Source organism: Lontra canadensis, unplaced genomic scaffold (genome assembly GCF_010015895.1).
Source record: "Lontra canadensis isolate GAN:19392208 unplaced genomic scaffold, GSC_riverotter_1.0 scaffold29, whole genome shotgun sequence".
Lineage (NCBI taxonomy): Eukaryota > Metazoa > Chordata > Mammalia > Carnivora > Mustelidae > Lontra > Lontra canadensis.
In genome coordinates, this window is record NW_022631023.1 from 18,002,885 (window position 1) to 18,025,661 (window position 22,777).

The 22,777-nt window shown below is 42.4% G+C and overlaps 1 protein-coding gene across 7 annotated transcripts in view; it reads left to right on the top strand.

The window, feature by feature from the left end:
• The window catches only part of APP (amyloid beta precursor protein), a 265,962-nt gene that overhangs the window by 237,883 nt on the left and 5,302 nt on the right, over positions 1–22,777 (top strand). For 4 of the 7 annotated variants that reach the window (XM_032865489.1, XM_032865491.1, XM_032865493.1 and 1 more), the window contains 4 exons: positions 78–299; positions 8,431–8,484; positions 14,742–14,842; positions 17,490–17,636. In XM_032865489.1, the coding sequence (XP_032721380.1) occupies positions 78–299; positions 8,431–8,484; positions 14,742–14,842; positions 17,490–17,636 (524 nt within the window). The remainder of the gene's footprint in view (positions 1–77; positions 300–8,430; positions 8,485–14,741; positions 14,843–17,489; positions 17,637–22,777) is intronic. The other 3 variants (XM_032865490.1, XM_032865492.1, XM_032865495.1) reach the window with 1 other exon arrangement.

The following is a 22,777-nucleotide window of genomic DNA, read 5'->3' on the forward strand; positions in this document are numbered from 1 at the left end:
AGACCGGAAAAGGGAGCCAGTGCTGCAGTCATACGTGTTGCTGTGACCCACCATCCACCTGGCTTTGTTCTGTTTAGATGAGCTGCTTCAGAAAGAGCAGAACTACTCGGATGACGTCTTGGCCAACATGATCAGCGAACCAAGAATCAGTTACGGAAACGATGCCCTCATGCCGTCCTTGACGGAAACGAAAACCACCGTGGAGCTTCTTCCTGTGAATGGGGAGTTCAGCCTGGACGACCTCCAACCCTGGCATCCTTTCGGGGTTGACTCGGTGCCGGCCAATACAGAAAATGAAGGTAAGCGGCCCTGGAGTGAATAAGAACATTCCAGTACGTGTGTGTGTGTGTGTGTGTGTGTGTGTACGCGCGCACACACACACACACACACACACACATCTTCCTGATATTCTTGAGTGGTGACTTCTTATATGCATTTGAAGAAAAATACTTTCTCCCCAAGAGGTATTTTGTTGCTTCTGGAAAAAAAGAACAATATTCAGTGTGTGTTTATGAGCCAGTCTAGGCCCACCTTCAAAGCAAACGGGATGAAATTATGTAAATGTTTCTCCCAGGGGAAGAAGTTTTCGTGGGGCCTGCGGAAATGGGGATTTGGAAAGCAGCAAAATAGTCTTTGCTGGTTAAATAACCTAGTGCATTAAATTTCAGATTTCATTGACTGTTAAAGGCAAAGATAAAGAACCACCTACAAATAAAATGTAATTTTGCTGAAAATTTTAAGCAACTTTGTGTTTAGAAAGTTAAATTGAAGGCAGCTGTCAAAATGAAGAAGCGTATCAATCTACATGATTTTTCCTACGATAGCTCAGAGATTTTCTCTGTCAACAAATTTGCACATTGGCAGATAGACTTTCTTTCATAGGGATTTCTTAGCAGAAACTTCTAAACAATATCTCTTCACGAGAGAACATCTTTTAGTTCTTTTTATTCCTTAAACATTTGTACATTTTCAGAAGTATACAGTTTCAAACACGGGAACACCTTGATTTCTGAACACCAACAGCACTTTTTTTGAGAACACCAGATTTTACCTGTGAGTGTCTTTGTTAAAGTGGCAAGTTTGGATGGTGGTAATAATTGTAATAGAACTACAGTAGGGAGACCTCAAAATGCCGTTAGTGTATGCCTCAGATTAAATTTAGACTCAGTATCAGACCCTAAGTGTACTACAGAAGTTTTTTTTTAAGGAACCATTACAGAAAATCTTTCTGTGGGGGCGCCTGGGTGGCTCAGTTGGTTAAGCGACTGCCTTCAGCTCAGGTCATGATCCTGGAGTCCCAGGATCCTGCATCAGGCTCCCTGCTCGGCAGGGAGTCTGCTTCTCCCTCTGACCCTCCCCCTTCTCATGCTCTCCCTTTCTCTCTCTCTCTCTCAAATAAATAAATAAATTCTTAAAAAAAAAAAGAAAGAAAATCTTTCTATGAACAGTCTCCATGTGAGTAATCACCCCAAATTTGTTTCATTAATTTGAAAAAGGGCACCTCACAGTACTAATACCAGCTACGAAAAGCAGCGTCATTTATATCAAAAGTAATGAAGACTTTACCATTTATAAAAATAATTCTGACACAGAAGAAAAAATTTAAAGACTTCTAAAAATCGAAGAACTTCAGTTATAAGGGTAACTTCCTTATTAAATTTATTAGCAATAGAGTGCTAACTGTACCTTTTTTTTAATAGGTGAGTACATTTTGGTCTTTTAAAATCCTCATCATTCTGTCACTAATGAAAATTCTTTGTGGAAAATGTCCAGTCTCATTTGTAAGTTTAAATGCACACTAGATTTCCTCCTTTCCTTTAGCATACTGAGCTGTTTAATTCAGGGAAAAATAGGTCCCACATCTGACTGAAGTCTGACAAACTTCTTTGGTAAAAAATTATAACCCTTAATGCTCTCTATACCAAATACTGTTAAATGTTTGTCATTTATGTCCAACTCATAGCTTTTTATGACAAAAAAAATTTAAATATGTAGATTAGACTGTTCTTTGTTAAAAATTACCATGTCTTTGAGAATTTATTCAACTTCAGTGATTCTAAAATTATAATTTACAAGGAACTTCCTATCACTTTCTCATAATCAAAGAGCTTTTTACATTTGAAATACATAGTTTCTATAAATAAAATGTTCCCATTTAATAGTTTCCATTACTTGTTGATTTTGGAAAAGTAGGATAAAACCTATTTCGGAGCCAACCGAAATTTTTATGATCACACACACACAAAAATAATAGAAACTAGAAATTGTAATTTATTTATGGTGAAGTTTATGGAAAGATTTAGGCAGCCAAAGTAAGCTACATTGGCAGAGTAAAAATTGATTTATAGGAATTACTGTGTATGTTTGATAGAATACTTGATATTTCTCTTAAATGTTGTGAATCCTATACAAATGTGGGCTATACAGAGTTTTTGTAAGAACAACAACAGCGAAGACACTCAGCCCTGTTTATGTTAGCTTCTTCTAATTTAATGAATACAGTGAAATGCAATGATCTTGGTGCCACATAACACCATTAAGAATAGCAAAAAATGTATATTATTCGAGAAGGTGTTGCATTTCCTGAATTTCACGTTTTCTCTTTTCACACTTTCTCACTCTATAAGATATTGAGAGCTTAACTGCTTACTATGAACACACACTTCCTTGGTATCTTTAATGAGGTAAATTTAATTTTGCATTTATCATATTTGTAATATAAACACCAACAGTTAAATAACTCTTCCTTTCTGTACTCCAAGCATTTCATCCTGACTTAATATGTATATATATGTGGATTCCATTAAAAAGTATATGCATTCTAGTAAACATTTGGCTTATATTAAAATTTTTAAATAGTAGGCAAACTGACCCACTCTGTTTAGGGAAAGAAGTGCAAGGATATTTGTTGTTCTATTAAGGAGAAATAGAGGGAAGAACTATTTTTACCCAACCCGCTTCCTAAAATCCAAACCTTAATGCCACTGTCAACATGTTCACTGTTTTCCTGGTCTTCTACCCCTTGACAATCCTCCCAAATCAAATAAGAAAGAAGTCTTGGTCCAAATTAGGAGGCAAGCAGGGATTCTCCCCCCAGCACTTGCCAGATAACCCGAAGAAGGAAAGTTGGGTTAACTACTAGATTTCTCCAAAGTGATCAGTTTTTGGAAGGCTAAGAACAATAGATTTTGGAGATACCCCAGAACAGCAACGGACTCAAACACCTCCCCTCAGAAGTAGACTCTGAGAGTGGCCTGTCGCCATTGGTCCTAGGAGACTCTTTGAGCTCGTGCACAGAGACCCACACTGCAGGCCATTGGGTGCTGCCAGGATGCCCACTTGAGCAAAGTCCTTGATTGAGTGCCTCCGGATCCTTGTCCAGGACACAGCCACTCACATCGCCCACGCCTCAAAGGAAGAGCTGATACTCTTGTTAAATAAACACCTGTCGTTGATAAATAACAAAATCTTACATGGGAGTATTACACGGCAAGAATATTGAGGATCTCAGAGCTTGAATTCTGGTTCTTGGTGTTATCAGACCCAACACTCCTTTTATAACATTTTGAAAAGCCTCCTTAACAGTGAATCTTAAAATAAAATGGATTGACAGTGTTTCAGGGGGAAAATCAATATAATGGATGTAATATGTAACAAGTGTTTCAAGGCATAAGTGTTCAGGCTTCACGGCCAGTGGAAAGAGTGGCGGGATCTTGTGTTTGTCCTGTGTGGATGTGACAGATACAAATGCAGGCTGACACAAGGCTGATTCCACGATTCAGGTTCTATGAGCAACCGTGAATGAGTTCCTGACATAGTGGAGAACTCTTGGGAAGGCTGTGATGAAAACAGTCTCCCCCCATTTTACCCGGTGATGAACTCTTAGCATATCCAGGTTACAGTAAGAGCTATGCAAAAAAATGCTTTGTGTTTGTATATTGAACTGAGTTATGCTCTAGACCCACATAATCATAGACAAATGAACATCCAGCAGGAATTTAGGACCTTGTAGAGGATTTGAGGCTATTTTTACTCGTGTGGGAATGCCCTGTGCATGACATTTAACATCCTTGCTCCCCATCCCCACCATCCCACAGAACAGAAGCTACCCCAGACTCCTGAAAGGCGTGGATCATCAGAGTTTAAATTCCGCACTGCTGGGTGTGGTGGGCAACTTAGAGAGCCTCTGTGGCTATTTCCTAGTCTGTAAAACAAAGGTAATAATAATTCCTAATTCAGAGATAAGGTATGAGCATTAAATGAGATGGCAGGCAAAGCTCTTGGCAAAGTATCTACAACAAACAAAGTAAATATTTAGTGTAGCTTTCTTTCTTTCCTTTCATTTTCCTTCTGTCTTCCTTCCTTCCTGTCTTTTCTATCTTTTTTTCCTTCTTTCCTTCCCTCCTTCCATTCATTTGTCCATTCATTTGTTCTTTCCATAGAATTGGGATCTCATTAGAGAGGTTTTACCAGCTGCTCCCAGGGAGAATCACCCTATGCTCCAAACAGTATATCCTTAAATATTAATGACTATAACGAGCCATATAATGACACAGTCCTAAAATATCCCCCTGTCTGCCCTCCCCATCTCCTCCCTTTTTCCCTTTCCCCAGGGCCTTGTTCCTTGTGAATGTCTTAGACATGTGCTCACACACACAGCCACTGAAAATACCTAAAATTCTCAAAGGATTTCCTTTGATTTGTTCATGCAGTCCTCAGAGTTTCAGACGCTTACCAATAGTTCATTGCTTTTTCTTAAGAACAGTCAATCAAATCCAGAGAGAGGGTCAGACACCCAGGCCTTCTTCTAATTTATATTGAAGAACGAAGCATATCACAGTTTTCCGACATCTTAGGCTCTTTGGCCAGTTTGCCTTGAGGGATTTTCCTGTGGCTTTTTTCAGATCCACAGAACTTAACTGAGTAACCCACAGTGAAGCTGTGACTTATCAAACTGTTGTTCTCGTGGATCATGAAGGCATCTGGCTAAAGGCATCTGTGTTGTTCTGCCTTGTCACGATTGCCTGCACAGGCCAGCCACAGAGTGGCCAACAGTCAGCTTTCTTGTATAGAATACATACATGAAACACTGTAAGCTTCTCTAAGAGGCACAACAGGTCTTCTAAGACTGTATATTTGTAATTGCAACGTGCACTTGCCCACTGGTATATTTCTAATTAGTGTAATAACGAAGCAATGATAAAATCTCTTCAAATGCTGAAACTGAGGGCACCTGGGTGGCTCAGTCGGTTAAGCATCCAACTCTTGGTTTCGGCTCAGGTGGTGATCTCGGGGTCATGAGATCGACCCCCATGTCAGGCTCCGTGCTTAGTGGAGAGTCTGCTTGAGATTCTCTCCCCCTCTCCTCCTGTCCCTCCCCCTGCTTGCACATACACTCTCTCTCTCAAATAAATAAATTTTAAAAATCTTTTTAAAAAATAAATATGGGAGTGCCTGGGTGGCTCAGTCAGTTAAGCGCCTGCCTTTGGCTCGGGTCACGATCCTGGAGTACCCGGATCGAGCTCCATGTCGGGCACCCAACTGAGTGTCTGCTTCTTCCCCTCCCTTTCCCTCTGCCCCTCCCCATTTGAGTTCTCTCTCTATTTATTTTTTTAAAAAGATAAATAAAATCTTTTTTAAAAAATAAATAAATATATAAGCAAGTGCTAAAATTTGAAAAAAAAAAAAAAGTCATTTTCAGGCCTGTTTTCTGTCTGTGTAGAAGTGTTTTCCTGCTGATTTCCTCCATGTCCTTTGGCCTGGTGGCAGGCTGTGCTAGGCAGCATTCAGCTCAGAACTGGTCTGTTACAAGGAGCAGCAGAACAAACTCAGAAGCCTCAGAATGTGACTTCTCTTAGGAAAAGGTGTGATTCAAAGCTACTGAAGGCCTGGGAATAACACATTTCTGCTTGAGTTTTAAGATGACTGCTTTCATATTTTTAATTTACTAAACAGCTACTGTAAAATGTTCTGAACACTATCTTGAAGTTACCTTCTGGCTCAGGGAGCAATAGTTCATTTGGAAAATTCGAAAGTATCTGTTAGACTGGGAAATAATGCACCACTTTGTCTTGTTGATGTATATGCGCATTTTTAGCACCGATGTCCTAATTGTCTTAAAAAATTGATGTCTGCTCACTGAACACAGGAGTTACTTACTTTTTGAATATTAATTCATACTGAATCAGCCTCAAACAATTAAGGCAGGCTACGGTTTAAGTCAATAAACTATTGTTTCACCTTCTGAAAAACAGATAAGGTTTTATTACTGTTTTCAAACAATACATGCACATGGGGAAAAAAGGCAGAGAAGCTTCTAGAAACAGTCTCCTCACCCAGAAATAACTAATGTTAGCTTTTGTGGTAATATCTTTCAGACTTTTTTCTTTTTGGGGGTCTGTACATTTGCTGCTTTTTCTGCATTTCTTTAAGGAATTGTGGAATAGTGCTTTATCATTTATAAGGTTTTAATGTATATATGGGCACATTTGAGCCCTGGGAAAACCTTGTTTACTTATGACAAAACCGAGGATTGGAAAGAATGTGTCTCGCCCAAGATCACAGAGTAAATCAGTGGTGGCATTTAAGTGGACCCTGGGACCATCGGGCAGCTCTTCAGCTGTATTTAAACCACAGATGAACGGCTGATTCCCTCACGAGTCAAAGACAGTTGCGGATGATTTAGCCACTGATGAACAGGATCCCCACTTCGAGTTCCTCTCTCGCTCTATGAGTGTGCTGCTTGGATGTGCTCTTCTCTTCAACTGAAACACCACCAGAGCTCTCCTGAGGAAGTCCTCAAAAATACAGCAGCCCCTCCGGGAACTCAGTAATAAAGCCCCTCACTAAATGTTGTGGCAGATGGGAAAAAAGGTACAACACGGAGAATCCGTGCCATTCAAATGTATTTGTGAGTTGCAGAAGGCTGTCTTAACCTGTCGTACCAGGAAAGTACTAGAAATTAGACATTCTCTCAGCAAGAGTCATTAGGGAAGGTGGAATAAACGCAGTTTCGTAGTATTGGAGCGTTTCTGCAACAGGTTTTAAAATTGTTTTGTTTCTCAATACAATGAGAAGAGGCTGTTTACATATGAAGAAACAGCCTCAGAGGTGGACATTCACCCGAAGTTGCTTGTGGTGCAGGTGCTGGTGCCAGTGGGTTGGGAGGCCTTCTCCCTTCTCCCCGCCGTGCTGCCACTCTGCATGCCAAAGGCCCAAACCACGTTGCTCTTTGGACTCGTCCAGATGTCTTCGTATTCTCAGAAACCTGATTTTTTTCATAACTTGAAGGCTTGACTCCGGGCCGCTCTCTTCTCCCTCACTGTTCTGCCAACGTGTGACATTCAGGATGGATCTGGGTGTGTGATCCCACCTCAGAAGGCCGGGCTGTGAGCATCCGTAAGCCGGATGGTCTTCCCGAAACTGCTCATCCCAAAGCCAGCCCCTCGAGCCCACCCTACCTTCCCGTAGACATCTTTGCTCACCTTTCCTTACCTTCTTACCTCCTATTTTCCAGGCTTTACCCAAGGGCCTTTTCCCCTCCCTCGGCTTCATTTGCCCCTTTGTCCGTTTATTAATCCTTAAAGCTTTGTTTCTCTCCGTTGCCCATTTCTTCAAAGACCAGTCTAAGTTCAAGTTAATACTTTCTGAGACCCAGAAGCACTTTGGAAAGGCCAGCTCATGGTAAGCAATGGCGGGCACCATGGTGCCACCAGCACGCTTCCTTAGGTTCCAGCCCAGGACTCGCACAAAGGAAAAATTGCGGAAGTTGAAAAATACAAAAGGGAGTACTCATATTTCACACACCACAACTGTATGTCATCTATTAAAATAGTAACCAGCCTTTAAAATTAGAGAGCGAGACTGACTCTCTGGTTTCCTTCTTTTACCCTCAAAGTGGGAGCAAATTTGGTGCACTGAGTGGCAGATTATGTGGTGAGACGTTCCTCTCCCGACAAATCCATATTTGCATTTCCCCTGGGGATTGAATGGAGTCCTTTTGTAGTTAATTAACTGTAAAATAAGAGAAGATCGGACAGTTGTCAAAGGAGGTATCTCCAGGATTTTTCGCCGGGCTGAGTATATTGTATTTTATTTCTAATCAAAAGCCAAGAAACCATCCCTAAACTCTATGAGAAGGAAATCCACACGTCCCAACCCCTCTTCTTTGATGTTGCTGCATATCCTGCAAGTGTTTTTATCAGAAACCTAAGCAGTGGGGTTGGCCCATGGAGAGCGGTAAGGCTTATGAAGTGGTCCCACTCCCATTCCCTGAAACTCGGGATAAACTCCCTGTGGTTCTCTCCCAGCCGCTGCTTTCCTCTAACTTATGTGTTTCCCATGCTTGTCCCTGCTCCGTGTTCAGGAGCCACAACTCACCATCTCGATTTGTCTCGTTTGCTTTCTGCGTCTCTCGCTTCCTGTGCCCAGTCGAGCCCGTCGACGCCCGCCCTGCTGCCGACCGAGGACTGACCACCCGACCAGGTACAACGTGGTTCCCTTTTGCCTCCCTGCGTCTTGTGCTTGCACTCGAGCCCCCGCCGTCCCCGCTCTTCCTTATGAGCCTCCCTCAGCTGCAGATATCGAGAGAGACTCTTTGAAATGACCGCGGAAACCAGACTTCTCAAACCTTCCCTTTGCTTCTCCTTACACTTTATTTTCCAATTTCCTATTGAAGAAATCTGTTTTTCTTTCTGAGCTTTCCTTTTCAAATAATGAAAGAGCCCTTCCAACTTAAGGGTTTTTGGGTGTTTTTTTTTCCTTTTTTTAAGGGAAGAAGACTATCTAGACCTTTCTGTCCTCAAAAATGGAAAACCACACAGATGCACACTCTCTTTGGTGACAAAGTAGTTTCTGCCTTGAGCATCTCATCCTTCCTTCCTTGTTTGGTGTGCAGTCAGGTCCTCTTCTGACTGAATTGGGCTCAAACTTCAGTCAGTTTCTCACACAGCTGTGACCCTAAATATAGCAGAATGGGACTACCTCTAGAGCCCAGAAGTATTTACATTTTCTCTCTTGTGGGTTGTATGGACTTACTCTTCATGAGTAACTAAAACAACAGAAAGGATGTATGTGCATTGTTCTGTATACAAGTCTTTTCTTTTTTATACCACTTAAAATTCCCATTAACACTGAAATAGACACTTTTTTTTATAGTTTCTCCAGCATTAAAAGAAACACATGTTTACCCTTTGTTCTATATTCAACCTGTATCTCAAACTTTTTTTTAATTTATTTTTTATTTTTATTTTTTATAAACATATAATATATTTTTATCCCCAGGGGTACAGGTCTGTGAATCGCCAGATTTACAGACTTCACAGCACTCACCCTCAAGCTGTTTTAAAAATCAGTGTCACACCACAACAGAAACACACACGAGCCTGGTTTTTGACCTTGTGCACCACTCTGCCCAATAAATAGTACCCCTTGTTTTCCATGAATCAAAGTACTGAGTTGTGACACAGCTGTGTATTCTAGATTTAACTCCACAAACAATGCATACCTTCCCGTATTTATTTTCTTCCTTATCCCTGTAATGGCTCAGTACAAGAATCAAGGAGGATGGAGGATGTTAACACACGGAGGTCCCTGGTTCGGGTGCTGTCCGTAGCAGGCCAAGAACAGACCTGGCCCCTCGCACTGCCATTGCCAGCTCAAGTCACTTGTGTCCCCAGACACAGTCCTAGATGAGAGCTCCGAAGCCGCCTTGTGATATCTTCATGCCTCCGTGTGGTTGCTCACAGGGCGGCAGGGAGAGTGGAGTAACTGTCTTGACAGCTGCTCTGGCTCATTTTATGAATCTCTGCCTTTAGGGCTTTTCAGAGGAACTTAAATGATAGTAAGTCAGACACAGTTCGGGCTCTCCTAATGTCTTCCTTATTGCCGTTGTCATGCAAGTGAATTTTAAGAGCCAGCCATTGACACCCATGTGGTTCTCTGCTGAGGGTGGTGGAGTTCAAGGCTGAGGGTCGGGTCCATATTAACCAGGTGAGACCCCCCCCCCCAGGATGGTTGTTTGCCTTGGGCCTTTTTTTATGGCACTTTCTATTTTATTTTTAAGGAAGAGATGGTTTTCATCTATAAGAATAAAAAGTGAATTAGAAGCACTCTTTCAACCAATTTTATAAAGTTGGGTCCCCTAGGCCAATGTGTTCTAATTGAAATATGGGGAGGGGAGGTTGATATCACCAAAGTTGATTTTCCCCCCTCTTTTAAAAAAATCTGACATGAAAATAACTTTCATACATTTCTCCAAAATAGTCGGTTTTAAGGGAAGAGCTGGAAAGTAGTTAGAGGTATTTTGTCTGGGGAAGAAGCCGTCTGAAGTCTTTATTACAACAGTAACAATGTTTTAGTAACAGCAATATTTCATTTTGGTCTTTCACAAAGATCACTGCATTAAATGCTGTGGTGGGTGGAAAGAAACGAAATGATAAAGTCCCTGTTCTCAGGATCCCGAAATGTAACAGAAGGAACACACTTGGCATTTCTAAAAGAGGAGATGGAATTAGAAAGGCAGGGGAACTTGGGCCCACGTAAGGTGTAAACCAGGGCATCTGTGATGTAAGCAGACGAGGCACTCACCGAGGGTTAACCGAGGCGCTCTGGAGTTCAGCTTTGGGAAAGCTTTCAGATTTGAGTCTCATCCACTGGTGAAGAAGAGGGAAGGGATTCAAAGATGAGGGTGGCCTAGACTCTGCCCTCTTTCTTGTACTGGGTAAGGCTAGGGCTTCCCCAATAAAAGAAGGGCCATAGGTAAGAAAAAAAGATCAGGTCCGAAGTGAGGAAGATGCTAGTTTACGAGTAGCTGTGTTTGCTGGATGGGTAGTGAGGCCTAGCGCACGCTCTCTGCTTACAGTCTGTCCCTCCAGCATTTGGACCAATTCCCTGCTATGCTCGTAACATTAGTTTGGGTTCTTCCAACATCACACTGTAGGAAACTGCATGCTTGAGTTCAGTGTATACCTTTAGACTTTCCAAACCTAGAGAACCTTCTTCCCAGGATTGTCGTAGCGTGTCATTCAGTTGATGGCATCATTGTTAAATAATTGCTGTTGTCAGTCTGACACAAATAAAGAAAGGGTTTGTGTGTAATCGTGACGGAGGAAGGTGACTTCTCTTTGTCTTTCGTATCTGAAAACCAGGGCATGTCACTTATAGAATGTAGTGTCAGGTATGGAAAGCATGTTATCAGTGGTGATTTCTGGGCTCAGTGGCCATTTCATGTACTCCTCTGGCTTAGTTCCAAGGAGAAATGGGCTCTGAAGATCAAGTTACACCATTGGACCAGAATAAAGAAGGAAAATACATTAGCAAGCTCTTCACAGGGGGAGGAAAGCTACTCCTTCCACTATAATTTATTACCACCTTCTCCAGTCCTCACAAAGGAGACCAAGTCCTTGACCCCAAGCCATGTGAAAGGTTTCATGAGGGACGTGCCTCCTTCCGCCCTCAAATGAACAACAGATTCTGCTCACTTACCGTGACAGAGAGACCTAGAGTCACACCAGGGCTTAGAAAGGCCTCTGATACCCTTAAGCAAAGGTCCCTATGAGGTATTTAAATCTACACATCACATTTCATCACATGCAATGTGAGCTTATTACCGATATGTTTTCCTTTGTGCAAGCTTAGTAATTTTTCTTCCCTTTTAGTGAGATTTGCTTAATGTATAGAAATTCTTTGCTTAATGTATAGAAAGTGATTGCCCATGCTATACAAAAATGAACTAGAAAGGTCTCTTTCTGCTGAAAGTCTCTCAGACTATTGAGCTACAATTAATTATCCTTGTTCTGACTTCTTACATGAAGTTGAACTTTGGTTTAAGTACCAAAAGTATTTTCACTCTCCTTCCAGAAGTAATGTGGGCTTTTACAGTTTTGAGTAGAGAGCTCCTATTTTTTTGAGGTAATTGTTGGTCGCACAAAACTAAAAGACTATTGAAGAGACTTTTCTTAACTTCTCAGAAATATAATTTTAACTGTTGCATTGCTAAATCCTGATGACAGCAAAAGGGTGATCTGTAAATAAATTACTGTGGTTATACCCCTGTCTCAGATTTAAAAGGGCCTATGGGAAGCTAAAAATACATAGCCAGTGAGGCATAACAGAACGTTAGTATCCCAGCCCAATAAGTGTAGTGTCAGGAAGATTAGAGGTTAGAATGAGTTGAAAATCATGAGAAAATGTAAATAATTTCAAAGCAAGAAAATAAAGAACAGAGAGCTCCATAGCTTTTGGGACAGGTCAGGGGTTGAGGGATGGTATAAGATGGGAAAGAAAGGGAAACTGTCCCACTTTGTGTCTGTATTAGAGAGTGATCTTCTACAAGGAGGAAATTCGAGCCCCAGGTAGATCAAGATGAAAAAAGAAAGCACTAGCTCCTTGTACTAATTTTCTGTTGCTAATGCAACAAATAATTCCGTAACTTAGCGGCTTAAAACAACATTTATTTTCTTACAGTTATCAGGCCCTTAGGCATGAATTAGCTGGATGCTCCTGGCTCCAGGCCCCTCAGGAGGTTGCAGTCAAGACATCCTCTAGAGCTGTAGCCATTTGAAGTTGAAGCTTGACTGTGGTGGGTCTGTTCCCAAGATGGCCCACTCACATGGCTGTTGGCAGGACACTGCCGTATCTCATCATGGGAAACTTGTCGGGCTGCTTGAGTGTCCTTGTGACATGGCTTTTTCAGACCATGATCTGAGAAAGAGAGTAAGAAGGAAGCTGCAGACCTTTTTTGACCTAGACCGAGGATTCACCCATGATCACTTTCTCTTTTGTCTGTTCATTAGAAGCAAGGCACTCCATCCAGTCCACACTCCAGAGAACGGAATTCAGTCCCACCTGTGGAAAGGAGGAGCAGTAACAGATTTGTGGATATACTTTAAATCTACGACACCTCTCTACCATGTCCAAGTCCTTGTGACCCAGACAGATTGTAGGCTAGAACTGGAGGGGGAAATGGCAGAACCACTCTCCATGATCTTTGAGGACCGCTGCAGAGCGGGAGAGCTGGGAAGATGGGGAGAAGAGACTAGTTCCGCCAGACGGACAGCAGAGAAGATAAGGTGACAGTCTACAGGCCAGGTGTAGATTGATGTTGATCTCGGCTCTGTTTTCAGACAAGTTATTAAATGGAAGCTTTGTGAATGTTTGGACAAGGAGTCAGGGATCTGTCACAACCAGCAGGGGTGCCCACGGTCTTGTCAAATTATCCTCCTTTTTGTGTGAGCTGTGCTGTTAGATTGGCACATGGTGTGCTGTGGACGTTGTGCTTTTCAGTTTCAGCAAGGTGTGTGACAAGTTTCACGGCACCTGTGGATAAGACTGTAGGAGTGACTAGACAAAAAGCAAGAAATGAGGTTCTGTGGGAGCTGAAGGACCTGGTGATATGTAGCCAGAGCAAGGACCACCAGGAGCATGATGCCTTTCCTCAGGCGTCCGGTCTGTTCAAGGCTATAAGGCAGAAGGGAAATTTCTGCTTGTTCTGCGTTGAATAGGCTCCAAGCGTAGATGCCTTAGAGGAACTGATTGGAGTTTGGGGTAAGGAAGACTGTCATTCTTGTAGGCAGAGCTGTCCAAAATGGAGGCAAACGGATAGATTTTTCTCCATTTACTCAGAACCTGAGAGTTTGCCCTTTGGGTGAGAATACCGTAGAGGACATGATTTTTAAAGGCTTTCTTGGAACACTGGAAAAATAAAGTTTAAATATAAAAAAAAAAGATTTTCTCATCCTGAAATTATAACTTTTTGGATATTTAAATGCTACAGCATGGAAACTGATTATTTCTATTTTGTGCTTTCATTTTTCTGTTTGAAAAATGGCTTTGCGTTTTGTTTTGTAGCTTCAAATCGTTATTTGGAAAATGAAATTTATTATAACAATTAGTGTAAGAATCATGTAGCAATTTATAGAGAAGGAAGAGTTAGTAAGTTATAAATTCTGTTAGTCCCACAGAAACATTTTCTAAAATTATGTACTGCAAGTCTTTATTCAGCAGATGAACCAATTATATTCTGTATCTATAACTAAGTCACCTAACTAAATAAATAATATGATTTTTACAATGCTTCACTGCATAGATACATGAACATAATTTATTTGTAATTGGAATGAAGCCCTAAAGTAGCAGTTTGATTCCACCAGGTAATTAGTACTCATTTTTTAAAGACTTATTATTTTTTCCAGAAGACTGAGAACACATGGGAAAAGACGTAGAATAGGCTAAACAATAAGCCCCTAAAACAAACCAGTATATTCTGGGAGCACATCCTTGCCAACTTCCCAACTAGCATTTAACTTCTGGTTTTCCCCCATTAAAAAATAAATAAATAAATAAATAAATAAATAAATAAATAAATACAATAAAAAATAAAAAGATATATATATAGAAATGTAAAATATATATATTTATATATTTTTATATAAAATTTATATTTTATAATTTTATATTTTTATATTTTATATATATAACATGTGTTTAAAGGCAGTAGAAACTTTACCTTTGGATTTCTTTAATCTTTAAATTTTTTTTGGTTTGAAATAGGGAGTGGTTAAGGGTTTAAATACAGGGTGTCAGTTTTCTTGAAGAAAGTCATTAAAATCTGCTTCCCCTCACTCCAGACCTAGAAAGGACGTTTTGGTAGCCTTTGTGTTACAGTGTTCATGTTCACAGAGAAAATGAATTGAGTGTCGTGCATCCTGTAATGATGGCGTGATGCTTACGGATTATCGCAGGTTCGGGGTTGACAAACATCAAGACGGAAGAGATCTCTGAGGTGAAGATGGACGCCGAGTTCCGACATGACTCGGGATACGAAGTTCATCATCAAAAATTGGTACGTAAAATGATTTACCTCTTCCTGCCTCTCGGTTTATCTCGCCAGGCAACTGCTCACGCTTGTGAGCTTGTCTGTGCTGTGCCGGAAAGCCAATGAGGGAAAAAAATAGAAACAATAAAGCACTTGCCTAGAGGGTCCTCACGGATGCGTAAAGAAAAGAAAAGGAGGGTCTTTATAGAGTAGTACTTTGCTGCTAAGCCCACCCAGGGCTTAGAGTGGAATTAATGTGTATTCTAATATCCGCTCCAGTTCCGTTCCCCTCTGTTTTCTAGGAAGATGGGTTTATAAGAGGTGGATTTGACACTGGCATGTGTTACCTCTCTCCCTGTGCCACCCCACTGCTCCCTCTGCCCTTCCTTCCTGTCCCTTCCCCAACGCCCACGTTTTAAGTTCTCCTGCAGGGGTAGGATCTGTGGGTTTCTGCCAAGGTGGGTGGAGGCGGGAGGTGGGGAGGTGAGCGGGACTCCGTGATGTTCCCAGCAGTGCTGCACACTGAGAGATTTGGGCAAGGAAGACGGCAGCTTCCTTTTTGGACAGAGTCTCCTCCCACCCGCTGTTGTTTCCCCCAAATGTTAAAATCAGGGTAAATCAAAGGGGAGCCCCCATCCCCTTTGCAGGCAGCTCCTGTAGTTATATAAAATCTTTTACCAGAAGCTTCGGATAAATCAAATTCTGCATCATGTTAGGGTTTCTTTCGTCTTATCAGTAAGCATTAGTAAGGGGGTTAAGTTAATGAAGAAGACAATTTCATTGCGCATTCAGTAGTCAACAAAAAAATGGTACTAAAACCAGTAATAATAGTATTGGGATGTACTCGCTCTCAGGCACTTGGCATGCACGTGGGGCGGGGCAGGGCGGGGCCACAGGCGTGCTCTTTCTAAAGGGAGAGAATATCTTTCCAATATTCGTCAATATAATTTATAAATCCAAGTAGTAAATTCCAGAAGAAACGCCTGTGAAAATGCCTCTTTTCACTCTAAATAATGGGAGCAAATCCAAAACGGGCACGTGACTCAGATTTGCAGTTCAGCTCCCATAATCTTTTTCGTACAAGAACGTTTCGGTTTTCTGAAGCATGGTTTTCCCTGGCAGGTTAATCCCGTCTCCATTATTATGAAATCAGGGGCAGTCTTGATCTGGCTGGTGCCGAAGAGGTTAAAAAACTCTGGGGGGGACTGCTGAAGTGTTGGGGGCTGGTGGGGCACGGAGCTGAAGATTAATGTGCGGATTTGCATTTTCTGGGGCCCGTGTCCTACACGAACTCCTGTAATGCGACAGTGACTAATGGCAGAAGCAGCAATTAGGGGAGTCAGCTCCCTCTGCTGAGCTAGTTGATAAGATAATGTACTATAATTAGTACAATGAATATTACAAAATTACAGTATTTTCTTAAAGGCCTAGGAAGATGTCCAGACTCGCATTTATTCCTGATTACCTCACATTTTTATCATTAGCTAATTAATGATTTGCTTTTTATAAATACGTCGAGCTAGCATATTTGTTGAGAAAGGGGAATAATTATGAACGGTTTCTCATTTTGCTGCAAATAGACCCTGAGTAAGACTCTTGGAAATTGGCTCTATTTGCTGTATTTTGTATTGCCTTTTCAGATCTCTAGGACGTTTGTTGTCACTGTGGAAAATTGATTCCTGTGTTGAGAGTAGACTGAGAATTCTCTAGGGAGCTGTCTTCATTAATTTCTATGATAAAGGTGGTATATGTTTAGTAGCAGTTAGGCCCGGTGGTCTGGCAGAAGATTTTCTCCTTACATAATAGGATTATAAAAGGTGCAGGATGCTTTTATAATTCCGGTTAGGTAGGTGAGGTTGGGAAAGAGTGGCTTGCTTTTACAATCAGCATGGAGGAATGTTGAGCGTTGTGTGGCAAGGTTACCAGACTGACTAAATATCTGTGACCATGTTGACATTCAATTCAAACAAACAGCATGAATAAAACAGCAGGTTGAGTTGGGGTTCTGGAGAAAACAGTAAGCAAGCAGGAGTTCTTTGTGACCATTAAAATTCTTAAGCTCATTGCCTACTACTTCTTCCCTTTGAAAAAACTCTCTTTTAAGCATTACTCTTCTTGGGGTTCCGTACTGTCCTATTGAGTGACTGTGGCTAGAAGTAGGTAACAAGTGTCTTTTTTTCTTCAGATGAACTCCTTCGTCTCAGGTGCTTTATTCCCACGTATTAATGTCCCTCTGAGGAAATTAGGACATCTGTGGATTTGAAAAACAACTAAGGCGGACTGGTCATGCATTGTATCTTCCAGTGACCTCTTTCAAAACCATGATCCAGCCTTTCCAGCCTTTGGTAGATCCCCACTTCACCTCTCCCCAGATGTCCCACCTGTCAGAGGGTTTCAGGTTCCTCTTGGCTACTGTTTTGCCTTTCTAGAGCCATGGCGGGGAGTGGAGTAGAAAGTAGATTTCCCAGAACTGGGGAAGCCACATATTGTACATTGTCCTATAGAAGTCCTTATTAGTAGCTAGAATGTGTGGGGGTTTTTTCAAAGTATGCACCAAATAATGGAGTGGCCACCAACTCAAACTTAACAGCGTAAGGTGGACACTAAGACTCTTCACTTACCCTATCTAGCTGTCTCCTGCAATTGCAGTCCTTTTTCTTGATTTATTTTCAAGGTGTTCTTTGCAGAAGATGTGGGTTCAAACAAAGGTGCCATCATTGGACTCATGGTTGGCGGTGTTGTCATAGCAACAGTGATCGTCATCACCTTGGTGATGCTGAAGAAGAAACAGTACACGTCCATTCATCACGGTGTGGTGGAGGTAGGTAAATGCGGCCACATGTTTGCAAGCAGGGGTTAAGGAAAGACTACGCAGGAGATTTTGCTTGGCATTAATCTACGAATCATCTAAGTATCTCTTCTTGGGGGGAAAAGTCTAGATTCCTGCATGGTGCTCAAGTGTGGCAGCTGTTTTCTTCCTTTGACTTTCATTCATTCTGACTTAGAAATACTGTGATCCAGGCGTTGGGTTGTACGCCACTCCCTTAGCTTCTTAGAATTTGTACTGAAATGTCAAAATAATATTAATGATGATGCCTGGCTTAAAGATATTGTGATTACCCTCGCACATTTAAAAGAAAAGAAAAAAACTACAAGTTAGAAATGAAAAGGAAGGTAGAATTCTGCTACAAAAAAAAACCCCTAAAACGTAAAAAACACCTGAACCCTTCGCGGGGCGGGTGGGGGGGGGGTGCTTAAAGAGTCTGACTTACAAGTAAAAGCAGGTAGCAGCAATTAATGGTAATTTTCAGGAAAGAGTTTCACAGAAAATCACATGACACGAAACAGCTGAGCAGAGCTTACAGGGTTTTCCAGATGTTCAACCTGTTACCCTGCGCTTCTACCTGAAATATCTTTGTTCCCGGAGGTTAGCGCGGTCACACTGGAGGTGGAGAGAAGATTCACCAAGTGACCGTCACAGTTACTGCACAAAGACGCTTCAGGATTTTGTCCCCACAGGCCAACACGTGACTAACATGAGCGTGTACAGCACGGAAGCTGTGGGTTACCCCAACAAAATGGAGTAGCTACAGGATTGAAATATGACTTCTTAAACCCATGATACAAAATACTGAAATTGAAAGTTTATGGATAAGTTCTTACGCATTTTTTTTTAAGATTTTATTTTTAAGTAATCTCTACACCCAACGTAGGGCTCGAACTCATAATCCCAAGATCAAGAGTTTCATGTTCCACTGACCGAGCCAGCCAGGGGCATTTAAAATGCAGTTCTGGTGTTGGGCCTGGGTTGCAGGGGGGTGGGTAATCCTCAGAGTGTATGTAATTTTCTAGGAAACTATTAGAGAAAGTGAATCTTGAGAATCACTTGAGAAATATTAGCATTTTTAGAGGTGAAACAAATCTCCGTGATCTTTTCATTTTGTAGATGGGAAAACAGACCCAGACAGAAATGTGCACCTACTGTCAAACTAAATAAGGCCAAGGTCCAAATACAGATTGTCCCATAGCCTATCCATTGTTTCTTCCACCAGAGAGAAATCCATCCAACTTCTCACTAACCCCAAAGACATGTGCTGCGCACCATTCTCGATCAGAGAAGGGCAGGTCAGCATTAAATAAGTTAAATGTCTGGCAGGGCCAGAAACCTCATTACAGTCAGCACTTACCATTCTCCTGACTGCTTGTTTATGGGATCTGCTGATGGAAATTGGTTTTGAGTCTTCTTTTCCCTGTCCAGACTGGAGTGGCCATGCCGGGGAGCGGTGAGGTGTGAGAGAACAAGATAGATGACTGACAGACTAGCCTGTGGGCACATCAAATAAGCAATGACAACATCAGTGATTCTGGGGTACTCGTCTTCTAATAATAGTACTTCTGAGCCTGTGTCCTTTGAGACAGGGGGAGATGTAGCCTTGCTAGCATCAGTTTACTTCATTTCTACTCAAAACAATTTTTTTTTCATTTCATGTTTGGGAAAAAAAAGAAAAATGTTTTTATACTTGAATAATTAAAAAGCCCCTTTTACTAAAATTAACAAGTTGGGAAAAACAGACGGTGAGGATGTGGAGAAAGGGGAACCGTCTTGCACCATTGGTGGGAATGCAAGCTGGTGCAGCCACTCTGGAAAACAGTACGGAGGTTCCTCAAAAAGCTGAAAATGGAGCTACCCTAAAGATACAGATGTAGTGATCTGAAGGCACACGTGAACCCCAATGTTTATAGCAGCAACGTCCACAATAGCCAAACTATGGAATGAACCCAGATGTCCATCAACAGATGAATAGATAAAGAAGATGTGGTATATATATACACACACACACACACACACACACACACACACACAATGGAGTATCAGCCATCAAAAAGAATGAAATCTTACCATTTGCAACGACGTGGTTGGAACTGGAGGGAATTGTGCTAAGCTAAATAAGTCAGTCAGAGAAAGACTATTACCATGTGATTTCACTCATATGTGAAATTTAAGAAACAAAACAGGATCATAGGGTAAGAGAGGAAAAAATAAAACAAGACAAAACCAGAGAGGGAGACAAACCATAAGAGACTCTAAATCATAGAAAACAAACGGAGGGTTGCTGGAAGGGAGGAGGGTGCCCGGGGATGGGGGATCTGGGTGATGGGCGTTCAGGAGGGCACGTGATGTAATGAGCACTGGGTGTTATAAAGGACTGTTGAATCACTGACCTCTGCCTCTGAAACTAATAATACATTATATGTTAACTGAATTAAAAAAAAAACAAATGCTCATTTAAAAAAAAAAAAAACCTCTTCATTTCTATAATCTATTGTACAGGAGTTTTTTTTGTTTTTTTTTAACTGAATAGAGTTGACATACAATGTTCTGTTTCAGGTGTACAGCACAGTGGCGTGACGACTCTGTTACACAGTGCTCAGCTCAATAAATGTAGTCTCCATCTGTCACCAGTCATTGTATGTTTTAATGGTCTCGGACTGACGAATCTACCCAGAAAGCATCTTCCTTTTTATCAGGTCAAGTGCCCGATTGGGGTACCAGAGTGCAAAAAGCCTATATTGGTGTCTGCTAGAGCTGCCATTACCACGTCCCAGACTGGGTGGCTTGAACCATGGAAATGTATTTCCTCAGAGTTCTGGAAGCTACAAGTCTGAAATCAGTGCATCGGCGGGTTTGGTTTTCCTCTAAGGCCTCCCTCCTTGGCTTGCAGGTGACCTTCACGTCATCTTTTCTCTGTGCGTGTCTGTGTCCTGATCTCCTCTTCCTGTAAGGACACCAGTATTATTGGATTAGGGTCTACCCCTAATGATCTCATTTAACCTCAGTTACTACTTTAAAAACCCTGTCTCCAAATACAGTCATATTGAGAGACACTGTGGGTGAGGACTTTAGCCTGTAACAGCCCAGGGATGCTGGGCAGAAAAGCAAGGTCTCTCAAGGGGACTCTCTGCCACGGTCATGCATGAGACTTACCAGCTACTTATTTAAAAGGTCCCAGCCCAGACCTAAGGAAACAATTTCTAAATGGGCTTAGAATCTGTGTGTTGAAAATTTTCCGGCTGAACAGAACATGTATTCATTTTTGAGAATCACTGACCTCCTTCCTTTCAGTCACTGGTCTGAGTGTAGAAAATAGTATCTCATGTCTACAAGACAGACCTCTAACTACCTTTGTTCTCTTTATAAGAGAACTAGCTACCTTTGTAATTCTTTTTAAAGATTTTATTTATTTATTTTAGAGAGAGAGCATGAGCCGAGGGAAGGACAGAAGGGGAGGGAGAAGGACAAGCAGACCCCGTGGTGAGCCGGGAGTTGGAGGCAAGGCTTGATCTTAAGACCCCAAGACCATGACCCGAGCCGAAACCAAGAATCTGAGGCTTAACCTGCGGAGCTATCCAGGCACCCTGAGAATGAGTAACCCTTTAAGCCTCCTTACAGCACCTAGGTTAAAAGTTTCTTGTGGTTAGTCACCAAGAAGAGTCTCCTTGGATTTGGGATGTCAGAGAATAAGTTGACTCTTTAACCCAGATTCCGGGGCGGGGAAGAAAATTCATTTTGAGGCGAGGAGGCATCCTGGAAGGAGCAGAACTGCCGGGAAGAAACAACTCTTCTCTTGATACTCATTCCACTCACTGCTTAAGAGCATCTAGAAACCTCTTCAGAGTGAGTGCCCTCCTTGTATGGTGTTGCTTCTTATTTCTTCTCACCTCCTCTTCCTTGAAAGTGCAGGTGTTGTCAAGAGCCTGGAAACCACCCCCCTTCTCCCTCTCCAGGCCTTCCCTTCTCTCCCTTCCAGAAGCATCGCTGTGCGCAGTTCTGTGTAGGGCAGCGCCGGACCAGGACGTCACCCGACGTGCCGTTCGCCATCCCCGCCCTCGGGAAGCTTATGGCCGGGCCGGGGTGGGTGAACATGGACGGGAAGAGCTGCAGCCCACGGTGGCACCGAGGCCGTCACCTGGCCCAGGTGGTGTCGGGTGCTGTGGGGTTTCAGGGCAATGTTTCTCCAAGAGCAGAGCAGCGTCTGCCCCGAATGGACGTGGTCCTCCTCCGGACGTGGTCCTCCTCCGGACGTGGTCTGCCCATCTCAGCACGCCCTCCCAATCAGGGCCCCAGGAATAAGCTTATTCCCAGCTCTGGCTCGCCTGCTTCGTGAGTGAGTAACCCTCCTTCACTGAGAACAAATAAATGAGCATTTCCAGCTAGACTGGCCTGCGTCTGTCAGGACGGAACACTGTCCCGCTTCACACCATCAGTGCATGAAGAAATGATGAAAGCCGGGCGCCTGGGTGGCTCAGTGGGTTAATCTGCTGCCTCCGGCCCAGGTTGTGATCTCAGGGTCCTGGGATCGAGTCCCGCATCGGGCTCTCTGCTTTGGCGGGGAGCCTGCTTCCCCCTCTCTCTCTCTGCCTGCCTCTCTGCCTACTAGTGCTCTCTGTCTGTCAAAAAAAAAAAAAAAAAGAAATGATGAAAGCCTCAGTCTCCAGAACTCCCTTCTCAGAGCAGAAGATGCCTGCAGGAGATCACAGAGACATGGAAATGACAAGGAGCCTAGTATTTTTATTAATAGAGCTGTTACCAGTTGGAAATTAGCAGTTGCCAGTTTTTGTTTTTAAAAAATAAGCGGTGAACATTGATGTAATGATTTGCTTTGTCATAAGGCCAGAGGTTCACCCAGTAAGCCATTAGCCAGCCACGCTCCTCAAGGAGATGACTGTGCCTTGTTGGTATCTCAGGCAGTGATGTGACGGCCCTTTGTTCCACTGTGTCACCCAGGTGCCCACCATCTGTGGTGGCTGAGGGTCCTAGAGCCAGCTGACTCATCCCAACTGCTCCTGCTTTAATAAGGTCCTACCCGTCCACCGACCCCGGGTGGTTGGTGATGTCACTCTTCTACATTGATGTCGATTGACACTGGATAGTCCAAAATGCATATTGTAGCTCTTTCCTAA